This window comes from Vanessa cardui, chromosome 22 (assembly GCF_905220365.1).
Source record: "Vanessa cardui chromosome 22, ilVanCard2.1, whole genome shotgun sequence".
Lineage (NCBI taxonomy): Eukaryota > Metazoa > Arthropoda > Insecta > Lepidoptera > Nymphalidae > Vanessa > Vanessa cardui.
In genome coordinates this window covers 542,677-555,382 of record NC_061144.1, presented here as the reverse complement: position 1 = coordinate 555,382, position 12,706 = coordinate 542,677, and the positions used below count along the sequence as shown (strand labels likewise).

The following is a 12,706-nucleotide window of genomic DNA, read 5'->3' as shown; positions in this document are numbered from 1 at the left end:
CAAACTCAACTAAAACTATAATTATTTTTTTCAATGATTTGTTTATTATGTATTAGCTGTCTTTCAGTAATTTATGTTGCAAGTTAATTTGTGTACCTTTAAATGTTATTATTAAAAACGAAGTAAGCAAGTCATAATAAGTCTACCTCGCTCACACTCTTTCAAGTCTATTTTACACAGACGTCACAATATGTTTTACAATATTACACTGGCTATATAGAATACGCACAACTAGTTCGACACACTGTGACAATGAAACAATAAACAATGTGTGAACACATGTTATGTTTAACATCAGAGCGAGAAAGAGACAGAGATATGTTTGGAAGATGATATTGTTTCATTCTCGGTGCATATTCAAATAACAAAATATTTTTAAGTCAAGAACTAACCCTGAACGTGTTATTCCGCCTGTAGGGATGGTTCTGTCGGTAGTGGGGGTTCCTCCACGAACTGCGACCGCGACCGTTGTATGAATTTCGCGGCACGAACACTTTATCTGTTGAATTTTAATAAAATATTAGACAATCTAATAAAATTACGTACTTGCTATGACGATATCCGTGGTCGAGTGGTGTGTATATCGGTTGAATGGGTACGCCACTCTGAGGTCCCGGCTTCGATTCCCGGCCGAGTCGATTTAGAAGGTTTATTAGTCTTCTAATGTCATTTTGGGTCTAGGTGTTGGTGGTACCTTCGTTACTTCTGATTTTCCATAACACCAGTGTTTTATCTACTTACATTCGGATCAAAGTAATGTATGTGATGTTGTCCAATATTTTTTTTTACTTGTGAAATTACAATTATTGTATATGACAAGACAGAGAACATTTATATAGAAAGCAGAGTCGGATTTAAAGGTGTGGAGGCCCCGGGGCCACAAAGCAGTGAGGGCCCTAGACAAACAGAAGCGTGAACACCATAATAATTATATTATTATGAATTAATTAGTTTTTTTTTTTTTATTTCAATCAGTAAGCTATGAATTGTTTCGTATTTGTATCGGTAACTTTTAAAATATTAAATAGTAACATTATTATAATTTGACTATATCTCAGTATTTGTTAACTTGCTGAAAACTGTGGCCCCCTCTCATGTGGAGGCCCCAGGGCAGTTGCCCCGGTTGCCCTCCCTTAAATCCGGCCCTGATAGAAAGGATGTTGTGTAATAACCCATACAAAGATGTAGTTAGGGTCTATACCACTGATATTTACAAAGTTATATTTAATCTGTATGAGAATTAGAGGAGTAGTCACCTAGCGAGTCGGGAATGTTCCGCGCGCGCGGGGAGCGCTGGGCGGCGGGCTCTGAAACAACACACGTGTATACTATTATTCAATTTATGTTACAATAACTATTTTAATCACTATCCATAAATCCTGATATATATTTACTGCACATATATATTTTATTTAAGGTTGTTTAGGACATTTTAGGGTTTGCAACTAACTTTATGCAGAAGCTGGTTATAGTTTGTATATAAAATAATTGGTACAATTCCTTCATATAAAATCCACAGTCCCTTATATAAATTCGTGACTTACTTGGTGCAGGGGCCATCTCCGACGGTACTATTTGTGGTGACTCCGCAGGGGCAGCCGGCTGAAATAATATTGATTACTCAAATTAAATTAGGTAACTAAATTGAAAAGTATCATTAATTAAAGTTGATTAAATAAATACAAGAAAGAAAAATGAATCATACAGTCAGATAACTTGGCATGATATAAATTACAAATAAACAGTCCTGTAGAGCATCTCATTATCTAGTCTACTTTTATGTACTTAATATGGGAATCTACATATAGGCAAGCTGAGCTTGCATTTAAAATGTTAATAAACATCATAATAATCATAAAAAATTGGATTTAGTACAGTAGTTCCATAAATTATATTTTAATACAGACTAAAACTACAAAAAAACAGTCAAATTTAGAGTATTATGTACTGAACAAGTCTACAAAAAACTTTATGTTTTGGAATCAATATACCTAGTTCTTATTATATGTAACGAAAAATATATTACTTAAATTTGTACTGCCTAATATCAATAACACCATATTGTTCTGTTAAGTTTATATATGTATTGCTTTTGAGTTGCACATAACTATGTTGCTGAATAAAATTAACTTACAATAGCGGGTGGTACTGCATGTTCTTGCTCATATGGCTCGTTGAATGGTGCATATGTTGTGTGCTCCGTTTGGGTCATGTTCGGCACTTCCACTACTATGTTTGGTACAACACATTCTGGTTCTGGTTGTGTGTATGGCACGGGCTGGTCAGATAAAATACAATTAATGACAGTGTATAGCTCACAAATACTGTCTTAATTATCTGAATTAAATAAAGTAACATATGAAAACTTCTTAAATTAGACATTTGTTTTTATCACCATTTCAACCTTTTAGTTGTGGTAAAAAAGTGTAAACAAGTATGTATAATAAAAATAGTCCATTAAATAAGATTGTTTAATATTTACGAATTACTTACATGGTGTTACGAGGCAACGTTATATCACATAAATAATTAGCAAAGCAAATGATATTTCAGTTTCCTTGTAAGCAGTTTACAAAGTATATAGTTTTTTTTTTTAAATATTACTTGAAACAAAAACAACTATTTGTAACAAATGGGTGTTATTTCTGAGGATGTATAAACGGTACCTGAGTGTACTCAACGCTTTGTCCAGTAGGCACTGTGTCCACTGATTCACTGTATGAAGAGTTGTTCGAACTGGGTACATTTTGTGACGGGCCACTGTCATAATCATCAGCGAGAAGCTGTTCCTCTTCTTCATTACCAAGGTTATAATCTGCTAGACTGTGGTCCCCTAAATCATCGCCGAGTAAGTCCTCGCTGTGAAGAAAACAATTTCTTATTGATTGAGTCACATGCACGTATTTTCTTGGTAACTTAATCGTAAATAAAACACTTGTGCTCGTGTATTAAATTACAAGCTACAAACAATCTTCGATATTGTAGTAGTAATAATTCTATAGATAAAGATAAATTGTTACTTTAGTAAGTTAAATTATTAAAATAATAAAAATACACTAACTTGTCCGACATGTTGACAAAAATACTTGCGTTCTAATTTGTAGCATAGATACAGAATTAGTTTTGATACTCAACTCTACATAATTTCTTGTCTATACATGAAATTACTCTATGCTAAAACAATACCTTAAACCTTTTTTGTTTGTTAGAAATGTATTGTAATGCATTTGAATGAAAGTTATGATAAATGCATAAATTAAAAATTTATTTTAATTGTTACATACGATTTTATGTGACAACGTGCTTTTTTTAACAATTTTTATTGAGATTAATTATTAGTCTGTAGCTTATGCTGTCATTATAATTTTTCAAAGTAAAAACGACTTTATTGCGTCAACAAGATAAGACAGACAAGTAGCTGCAGCATCACAGCATGTCAAACAGCAACAGAATTTCAGAAATATCTCAACTCAATATTGAAAAATGAAAATACAGGTCCTAATACAATAAGGGCAGGACATAGATGTAAAAGTACTAACTACTGAGCAATAAATAGTTCCAAAAATATGGCTGAGGACGAAGATTGTGAGATTGAATTTTTGGATGAGGACGCAGATATTGTTCAACAATGTGTTCAAAATGTGGAAAACGAAACCGATATTAAGCCAGCTTTAATGGAGACTACGCTGCTAGTTGAAAGGGTTCCCAATGAGAAACCTACCAGGAAAAGGCGGAAGAAAGAAGATGATTCGGATTATGATCCCACAGAGGATTTACCAACACGAAATAGAAAAAAGAAACATCAACATTATCCTCGGCAAAGTGCTACTCGCGGACGTCGACTCGAATCGTCATATGTACATAAAACCGACGTAAAAAGGGAACGTAAATATAGAAAGTTGGATTCGAAATCAGTTTTTGTTAATAGAAAATTACTTAACATCAAGATACCTGATTATGACGATCCCCTGTGTCTGCCGGTCCGGGCTATGAAAAAGGATGAATGGGACGCGAGGAAACTTAAGAATTGGAATAATCTATGCTTAGAACATTTTAAACATTACGACAACCCTCTAAGAGCGGAAAAAGAACAGACAGTATCATCGAAAAGAACAATCGTGTTAAGAAATATACACAACAAAATGACAGGTACTTTGTAATTTACTTGATGGAAGAGCTTTATGCCAGCTTGTTGGGACACTTGCATGTGATGTGCACGCTTAGCAGCAAATCTTAATATTTTTAGCATCTGGTTGGACATGTGAATGAGTTTAAGTAACTATTAAGGCAAAGCAAAAACTTAGTTTTCATGTTAGATAGTGCATTGATTATGTAAAGCAACATTTCTTAACCTTAGGTTGCGACCCAAATCTGGGTCTTAGGTGGTATTGGTATGGGTCGCAAACATTTTGAAAAGACATGGGAACACAATAATTGATGTCATTGTCAGGATTGGAATGCAATATGTATTATGATACGGCTGGATTATAAGAAGAATTGTCTGAATTGCAGGGTTATAAATTTTTATAAGAAAGATTTGCCACGATGAGTCTTTTTGCACTAAATAATATACTCCTATTATTTTAATATCACTGGAACATAAATAAAAAGTCAGGGTCCCAGCCTTTAAAATATATTTACATTTTTTGTCACCAGTGAAAAAGGTTAAGAACTGCTGATGTAAAGGATAATTAATATGAGATACAGAGCCACTGTCTAAGTTTATATCAACCATTTACCTTCAAGATGCATTTCTGCCAGTATGCTTTCAATTAAAAAAAAAAAAAAAATATATATATATATATATATATATGTTTTAAATTTAGTATTATAATATTCAAGGAAAATAAAACAAAGCCATAATCTTTCCTTAGCATATATGTTTATTAAAATTTGTATGTCTGTATTTTCAGGTAAAGTAGAAACAACTATGTATAGTAAAATATGTGTTGAAAACAAAAATGAAGATAAAAGGTCAGAAGTCGTCCAGTCTGTTCTTCCAAAGTACAGAGAGAAAAAAGTACTGAATACATTCAGATTATCTGATTATAAGAAACGTAGATCATTTCATCACAAGGATGAAGTTTTACTAACCAAAGAGGTCAACAAAGAAGTTGAGACCTTAGTTGTGTATAAGCCTGAAGAAAAATTATCATTAGTTTACAAAATGTTTGAAAAGAAAAGGTTGGTCTGTTATATTAACACATGTTTATTATCATTTTAGGACTCTTATAGCTCTATTCTAATCAAAGTAGTAATAAATATTAATAATCTGTACTGTAAGATTGCATCCAGGCAAGCACCACTTTGTATATCTGCTTAATTTGTGTTTATAATTCATCTTGTGTTCGGCGGTGAAGGAAAACATTGTGAGGAAACCTGTATGTGTCTAATTTCATTGAAATTCTGCCACATGTGCATTTTACCAACCTGCATTGGAACAGCATGGTGGAATTTGTTCCAAACCCTCTCCTTAATAGGAGAGGAGACCTTAGCCCAGCTGTGGGAAATGTACAGACTGTTACTTTACTTTACTTTACTATATTATGCACTAAATCAATTTTATGTCTTGATTAATGCATCTTTTTTTGTACAATAACACTTCTATATTACAACATATCTATTAATTTTACCTTCAAAGTTACAATATCAATTTTTCTAACATTCAAATTAATTTTTGAAAATCCAAATGGATATTATCACAGATTATTGAAGAGTGATATTGAACCAATGACATTGATTTGATTTAAAATTTATTTTCAGTGACAATGCGAAAGACGGGGATGAAGAAAATAAGAAGTATTTGAAAGAGGTGGCCAGTTGTAAGACCTGTGCTCCTTGCTACCAGACTTCTTGGAGGGGATTTAAGAAGAATGACAAAAGTAAGATCAATTTACTGTGTAATAAGTATAGTTCGAGAGTCGAGATGGCTCAGTGGTTATAATGCGTGCATCTCAACTGATGATTGCGGGTTCAAACCCAGGCAAGCACCACTGTATATATGTGCTTAATTTGTGTTTATAATTTATCTCGTGCTCGGTGGTGAAGGAAAACATCGTGAGGAAATCTGCATGTGTCTAATTCCATCGAAATTCTGTCACATGTGCATTCCCCCAACCCGCATTGGAACAGCGTGATGGAATATGTTCCAAACCCTCTCCTCAAAGGAAGAGGACGCCTTTAGCCCAGCAGTGGGAATTTACAGGCTGTTGTTGTTGTTGTTGTTGTAAGTATAGTTCTACCTGACGGTGAGCTAAAGCTATGCTATTATAATAATAGTCATTATTTAGTAGTTACAATCGTACCAGCTCATTCGCAGAGCCAGTACTTATGGTTGGAGAGGCTAGATAGAAAAATGGTAGTAGAAATAAGTGGTAAACACAGCTTAATGTGCCAATTTCTATTTCTGTCGTTGTTGGTCGAGTGCTTGATTAATCTATGATATTCACTATGGATTTGCCAAAAATTTACATTTTTAAAGTCAACAAACTGATATTGCAATTTTGAAAGAAAAATTAAAGTGGAAATACATACCTAGTTTATAAAAAAGAGGAAATCATAAACATAACTCTTAGTAGTGCACCATATAGCTGATATACTAGCAAAAAGTTTGTTTATCTTTTTTCCTATTTCCATTACAATATGCTATTCCTATTTGATTTTGCAGGGAATATACGATGCCAAGTCTGTATGCGTCCTTGTATAAGTGTCTACAATCTACTGGCACATCTGAAGAGCCACTCGGAAGAAGATGTCAGATCTAGCAAGCGAGCAATTGCAAGGAGTCTTGCATCTGTACGTACAATAACTATTCGTATTAATTTAACTGTAGCACAATATTCTTTTAGGTCATTGTGACTTAAACACTAGAATATTTTATCTCCTTTTTATATTGATCAAATCTAATAATAATTTTACCCAAATAAAATATAAAATTTTGTTTTTTATAATTTTATTGTTATAACTACTAAAAAATGTAAAATGAAATGAAGCATATTATACAAAATAACAGGCTTTGTACCTTATAAGCAATGATCTTCAACAAATGGTAATCTTATCATAAAATAACTTTTTAAACTTCTATACTTCCCACTTTAGTGTTCCATATTAAATTTAAGTGAAAATAATAGTTTCGTAACAGTTTGAAGATAAATTATACAGTTGATTTAAAATTTTAATTTATTTAAATAAATCGATTTTTTTCAATATTATATGTAATTTTATATAACATTTGGAATAGTATAATATTTCTTAGTCAGTATAGATTAATTTATCGAAATATTTTTCCAGGTGGTGGAATATCATTATAAGTGCAGAATATGTCAGGAACAATTCTTGAGTATTAAGGAGTTGAGGCAGCACGTCAATACACATAAAGGTATATTTATGTTGTGCCAAACCATGTCTGTGGAGACATTAAAATAACACTTCGAAATAAAAAGGAGAATCGTATAATAAACTGAGGAAAAATGACTTGCCTATCTCGATATGTAGACAGTGTTGGTTGATAAGCCTCATCCAAGTAGCTCTGTAGGAGACTTGTTATAGAGAGTTGTAATGAGGATTGCTTTAATGTGCATACATAACTTGTATAGTACTTATTACTTGGTGGTAGGGCTTTGTGCAAGCCCGTCTGGGTAGGTACCACCCACTCATCAGTATTCTACCGTCAAATAATAGTACTTAAGTATTGTTGTGTTCCGGTTTGAAGGGTGAGTGAGCCAGTGTAACTACAGGCACAAGGAACATAACTTCTGAGGTCCCAAGGTTGGTGGCACATTGACGATGTAATGATTAGTTAATAATAATATGTCTTGCAGCGTCATTGCCTATGGGTGATAGTGACCACTTACCATCAGGTGGCCCATGTGCTCGTCCGCCAACCTATACCATAAAAAAAACCATTACTAAGTTTCAGCATTATCACATCATCACCTCACTCACTCTGCCTGCCGCCTTGCGTATATAGTCAATCCACAGTGCCTATCGTTATATATGATTTGAGGAAAACGTGTTCTAGAGTGGAGACCGCGTCTCGGCAAACGTAGTGTAGGACATCCAAAGGCACGGTGGAGTGACGATTTACTAAGTTAATGCTGTGTAAAACTTGGTCCTTCGTGCCGGATTTTATTTTACATAGTATTCTTCCTGTGTTCATTTACCAATTTGTATATCTAATTGTAATAAAAAACAAACTAAATATATTTTGAACCCATCACATGTAGGATAACATCAGCGATTTTAAATTTCGGATCAATTATAACATTGCTTTTATTTTTCAGGTACAGAACCATTTAAGTGTGAAGTCGGAAACCATCATACCACTTAATAATAAACGTTAATGAATAAAATATATTTTAATAAACAATATTAAATGGATGTGTTTATTATTTTTCTTAATATTAAGTTAAAAACTTCTACATCTCGAAATAAATATACGATTTCTGACACCACTTTATCTGACACTTATCAATGTTTTGATTCTACCTGCACGTGACACTTGTTTTTTTTTTAAATCTTTTTAGTTTAAAGGAAAGGAAAGCTCACTACACACTGAAAATAATAAGAGATAAGGAATAAGGAATAGCACAGCAACCAATACACAATAGGCGATAGGCTAAAATATTCAACCAATCACAGCGGTTGAATACCTGCTACTAGTTACGTGCTGTTGTTAGTTTTACGACACTTCGTTGAAAAAATGCCCTGCGATTGGCTGGCTATAGGAAATAAGAAACAAATTCCCACCGCGACGGAAATTTTATTCTTATTTATTATTCCTTATTTTTGAATTATGAATTGATTAACGGTTTTTTTTTTTTTTTTTTTTATGGCATAGGTGGCAAACGAGCAGGAGGCTCACCTGATGGAAAGTGACTACCACCGCCCATGGACATCTGCAACACCCGGGGGCTTGCAGGTGCGTTGCCGGCCTTTGAGAAAGGAGTAGGCTCTTTTCTTGAAGGTTCCCATGTCGTATCGGTTCGGAAAAACCGCCGGCGAAAGCTGGTTCCACAAAGTGGTTGTGCGAGGCAGAAAATGTCTAAGAAATCGCGCTGTTGTGGATTTTCGGACATCAAGATGGTGCGGGTGAAACTTAGAATTTTGACGAGATGTCCGAAGGTGAAATTCAGCAGCCGGGATTAATCCGAACAATTCCTCGGAACATTCCCCGTGAAAAATTCGGTAGAAGATGCAGAGTGATCCGACATCTCTACGCAAAGCCAAAGGATCAAGGAGATCGGAAAGGGCTTGATCGTCGATAACTCGAGCCGCTCTACGTTGGATGCGGTCAAATGGAAGGAGCTGGTACTGGGGAGCACCCGCCCAGAGGTGAGAGCAGTACTCCATGTGAGGCCGAATTTGCGCCTTGTAAAGTTTTAGGCGATGGGCCGACGTGAAATACTGTCTCGCCTTGCTGAGCACGCCCAGCTTTTTTGAAGCCAATTTGGCTTTGCCTTCCAATTGACCGCGGAACTGAACGAGGCTCGAAATATCAACGCCAAGTATTCCGATACTACCTGTAGCGGCTATCGGAATGTTCTCAAATCGTGGAGATACGACAAATGGTGTTTTTTTAGCGGTTAACGCGCAAACTTGCGTCTTTTTGGGGTTGAAATGGACTAGATTTAGCCGGCCCCAATTCGAGACTTCGTTTAATGAAGACTCGATTTCAGACACAAGTTTGTTCCGGTTCTCTTCGACGTTTTCCCGAGAAATATTAGCGCGGCCGGTGTATAAGGTGTCAACGGTACTGTCGTCTGCATAGCAATGAATGTTCCCGATTTGCAACAAATCATTGATATGCAGAAGAAACAGAGTGGGTGATAGAACGCAGCCTTGTGGAACACCAGCATTGACGAATTTTAAGTCAGAGCATGCACCGTCGACAACGACCTTGATGCTCCGATCTGCCAAAAAGCTGGTAATCCAATTGCATAATTTCCCGGGAAGCCCATAGGAAGGAAGCTTCGAAAGAAGCGCTTTGTGCCATACGCGATCGAAGGCCTTCGCTATGTCCAAGCTGGCTGCTAATGCCTCCCCCTTGCTCTCAACTGCTTCAGCCCACCTATGAGTAAGGTAAACTAGAAGATCACCGGCTGAGCGACCCCGACGGAAACCGTACTGGCGGTCACTAATCAGCTGATTCTCCTCTAGGTACCGCAGGAGCTGGCAGTTAATAAGGGACTCCATTATCTTGGAGAGCAAGGAGGTGATGGCTATAGGCCTATAATTGGACGGGTCTGAGCGGTTGCCTTTTTTAGGGATCGGATGCACCAAAGCTGTCTTCCAGGAATTCGGGACGACGCCTAATGTGTAGGATTGCCGGAAAAGACGCGTTAAGACCGGTGCCAACTCGGGAGCACATGTCCGTAGCACGATTGGAGGGATACCATCGGGTCCGCTCGACTTATGAATGTCCAAGGAAAGAAGTGCTTTACGAACTGCACTTTGCCGGAATTTAACTTCCGGCATCGTGGTATCACACCGCGGAATTGTTGGTGGAGATTTTCCTTGGTCATCCAGAGTCGAGTTCGACGCGAAGAGAGAGCCTAAAAGATCAGCTTTCTCTTTCGCGGTATGGGCCAATGACTCACCGTCCCTGTGCAGAGATGGAAAAGAGGGCTGACAGAAATTCCCTAAGACAGCCTTAGCGAGAGACCAGAACGCTCGTGTTCCTGAAGGGAGACGCACCAGTCTCTCGCCAATTCTGCCAATGTACTCCGTCTTCGCCCTAGCAATCACGTTTTTGAGGGACCTAGAGGCAGAGTTATATTCCTTTTTGAATGCGCTGGTATTTACATCACGAGACGCAGATGCATTAGCCCAGGTTTGATAGCGTTCCCACTTTCGGCGTGATGCCGTTTTGCAGAAACGATCAAACCAAGGCTGGGACTTGCCACCGATGGGTACTGCAGAGTAAGGAATGAATAGTTCCATACCCTGAAGCACCACATCGGCAACAGAGTCAGCAGCAGCGTTCGGATCATCCGGCGAGAAACAAATCTGCCCCCATGGGTACGATGCAAAAAAAGACCGCATCCCATCCCAATCTGCTGACTTGTAGTGCCATACTCGGCGGCACCCAACAAAGCGAGGCCGTGAGTACCGCACAACCGGCACTGTACTCCGGACGAGACAGTGGTCAGACGAGCCCAGAGGGGGATCGACGATAACCTGATAGCCATCCGGATGCGAAGTCAGCAGAAGGTCCAACAGGGAAGGTGTATGATCCTCCACATCCGGTATTCGCGTTGGCGAGTTGACCAGTTGTGTCAGATCATATGCTAGAGCGAAGTCCAGAACAGATCTACCCGCATGATCGGTGGTGCGTGAGCCGAGCCATTCTGCGTGGTGAGCATTAAAGTCACCCAGAATAATGATCTCTGCGGATGGAATCTGCTGAAGCACGGAATCTGTAGCCATTTGGACGTGCTCAACCAGTCGGTCGGTTTCGGCATTACCGCTATGGGACCTATAAAGGCACGCATAGATTCGCGGATGATCATCGCAGTCTACACGTAGCCAGATAATCGATAGGTCCTGTCCTTCAAGGCTGCCGAGGCGTCGAGAACAGATATCATCTCTGACGTAAACGCATACCCCAGCTCGTGGTATAAAAGAATGTTCCAATTTGTACCCAGGGTACGAGAGAAAAGTCGTATCGGCAGGAGAAGATATCTGGGTCTCGGTTAGAAAGAGCAAGGCCGGCTTCGCCGTTTCCAGATGGTAGTGAACGGCGTTGAGGTTGGAGTTGAGTCCCCTTATGTTGCAGAAGTCCACAGCGAGGGTGGTAGGGGTTGCCTTATGATGCCTGCTCCGCTTGCCCCGAACAGTGGCGAGCGCAAAATTGCCCCCCCCAGAATTCGGAGGGCAGCCTGGGCATCCCTGCTCAGGCGGTGTACGTCCTGAGCATGGATGCCCAGAGAGGGATTCTCCACCGCTGTCGCTGATGGTACCCTCCTGGGGTAATTTAACCAAATTCTGCACAACCATCAAGTTTTGGGGGGGAGGGGGATTGGGCCTCCGGAACTCTCACTTACCGGACGAAACGCGGTAGCATAGCCACCACTTTACGCCGATTTTAAGTGAGAGAGTGGTACTTCCCCGGGCGTGCCGGCCCATTCGGCTGTAACCCGAAGGTATACAGCGTGGCACTACCACTCTAAAGCGACCACTACCACTCTAACGGTGCTGCCATCGCTGGATTCCGCTATTCCTTATTTCTTGTCCCTTATTCCTTATCTCTTATTTTTACATTCTGTAATGGATTTAACTGATATCTCTCGAAGAAGTTTCTTTTACGTATTCTGTATCGCCTTTTTGGCAGCCAAAGACTATAGGTATAATAGGCTTTTTGACTGGTTTTAAAATCCATTTTATGTTATTTAGTAAATGTTAAGGAACTATATCATATTAAAAATTCCATAATTGAATAACGCGCGAAAACGCTACTTATCAATATGGCTCTGCAATGGGGTCGGTGACGTCACTTTGCTGTATTTTAATCAGTGGTACATATAGGAGAAAAGCAAGCTTTACAAGAAAGTGACTTCATCATAAGCCCGGCCAATCAGGAGCGTTTTATTGAGCGTGTCACGTGACAAACGTTTGAAAAAATGCATTTTTATTCATTGATTTTTGATTAAATTAAGTATTACTTTCAAGTTTCGTTACTAAATAACCATTTTTAAACTCATAATAT

At 38.1% G+C, this 12,706-nt stretch overlaps 2 protein-coding genes across 2 annotated transcripts in view; one reads left to right on the top strand and one right to left on the bottom strand.

Annotated features, from left to right (window-relative positions):
• LOC124539166 (titin-like) overlaps positions 1–3,111 on the bottom strand; it is a 40,532-nt gene extending 37,421 nt beyond the window's left edge. The window contains exons 1-6 of the mRNA XM_047116461.1: positions 3,062–3,111; positions 2,667–2,859; positions 2,135–2,278; positions 1,545–1,602; positions 1,257–1,307; positions 393–499 (exon numbers count right to left, since the gene is read on the bottom strand). Coding sequence (XP_046972417.1) covers positions 393–499; positions 1,257–1,307; positions 1,545–1,602; positions 2,135–2,278; positions 2,667–2,859; positions 3,062–3,072 — 564 coding nt within the window. The 5' untranslated portion in view covers positions 3,073–3,111. The remainder of the gene's footprint in view (positions 1–392; positions 500–1,256; positions 1,308–1,544; positions 1,603–2,134; positions 2,279–2,666; positions 2,860–3,061) is intronic.
• A 334-nt stretch (positions 3,112–3,445) lies between these two features.
• LOC124539414 (zinc finger protein 652-like) lies at positions 3,446–8,379 on the top strand. The gene is made up of 6 exons (XM_047116806.1): positions 3,446–4,149; positions 4,914–5,184; positions 5,764–5,882; positions 6,668–6,795; positions 7,291–7,378; positions 8,283–8,379. Exons 1-6 carry the CDS (start codon positions 3,567–3,569, stop codon positions 8,327–8,329), a joined length of 1,236 nt encoding a protein of 411 aa, XP_046972762.1. The 5' UTR covers positions 3,446–3,566; the 3' UTR covers positions 8,330–8,379.
• The last annotated feature ends 4,327 nt before the right edge of the window (positions 8,380–12,706 follow it).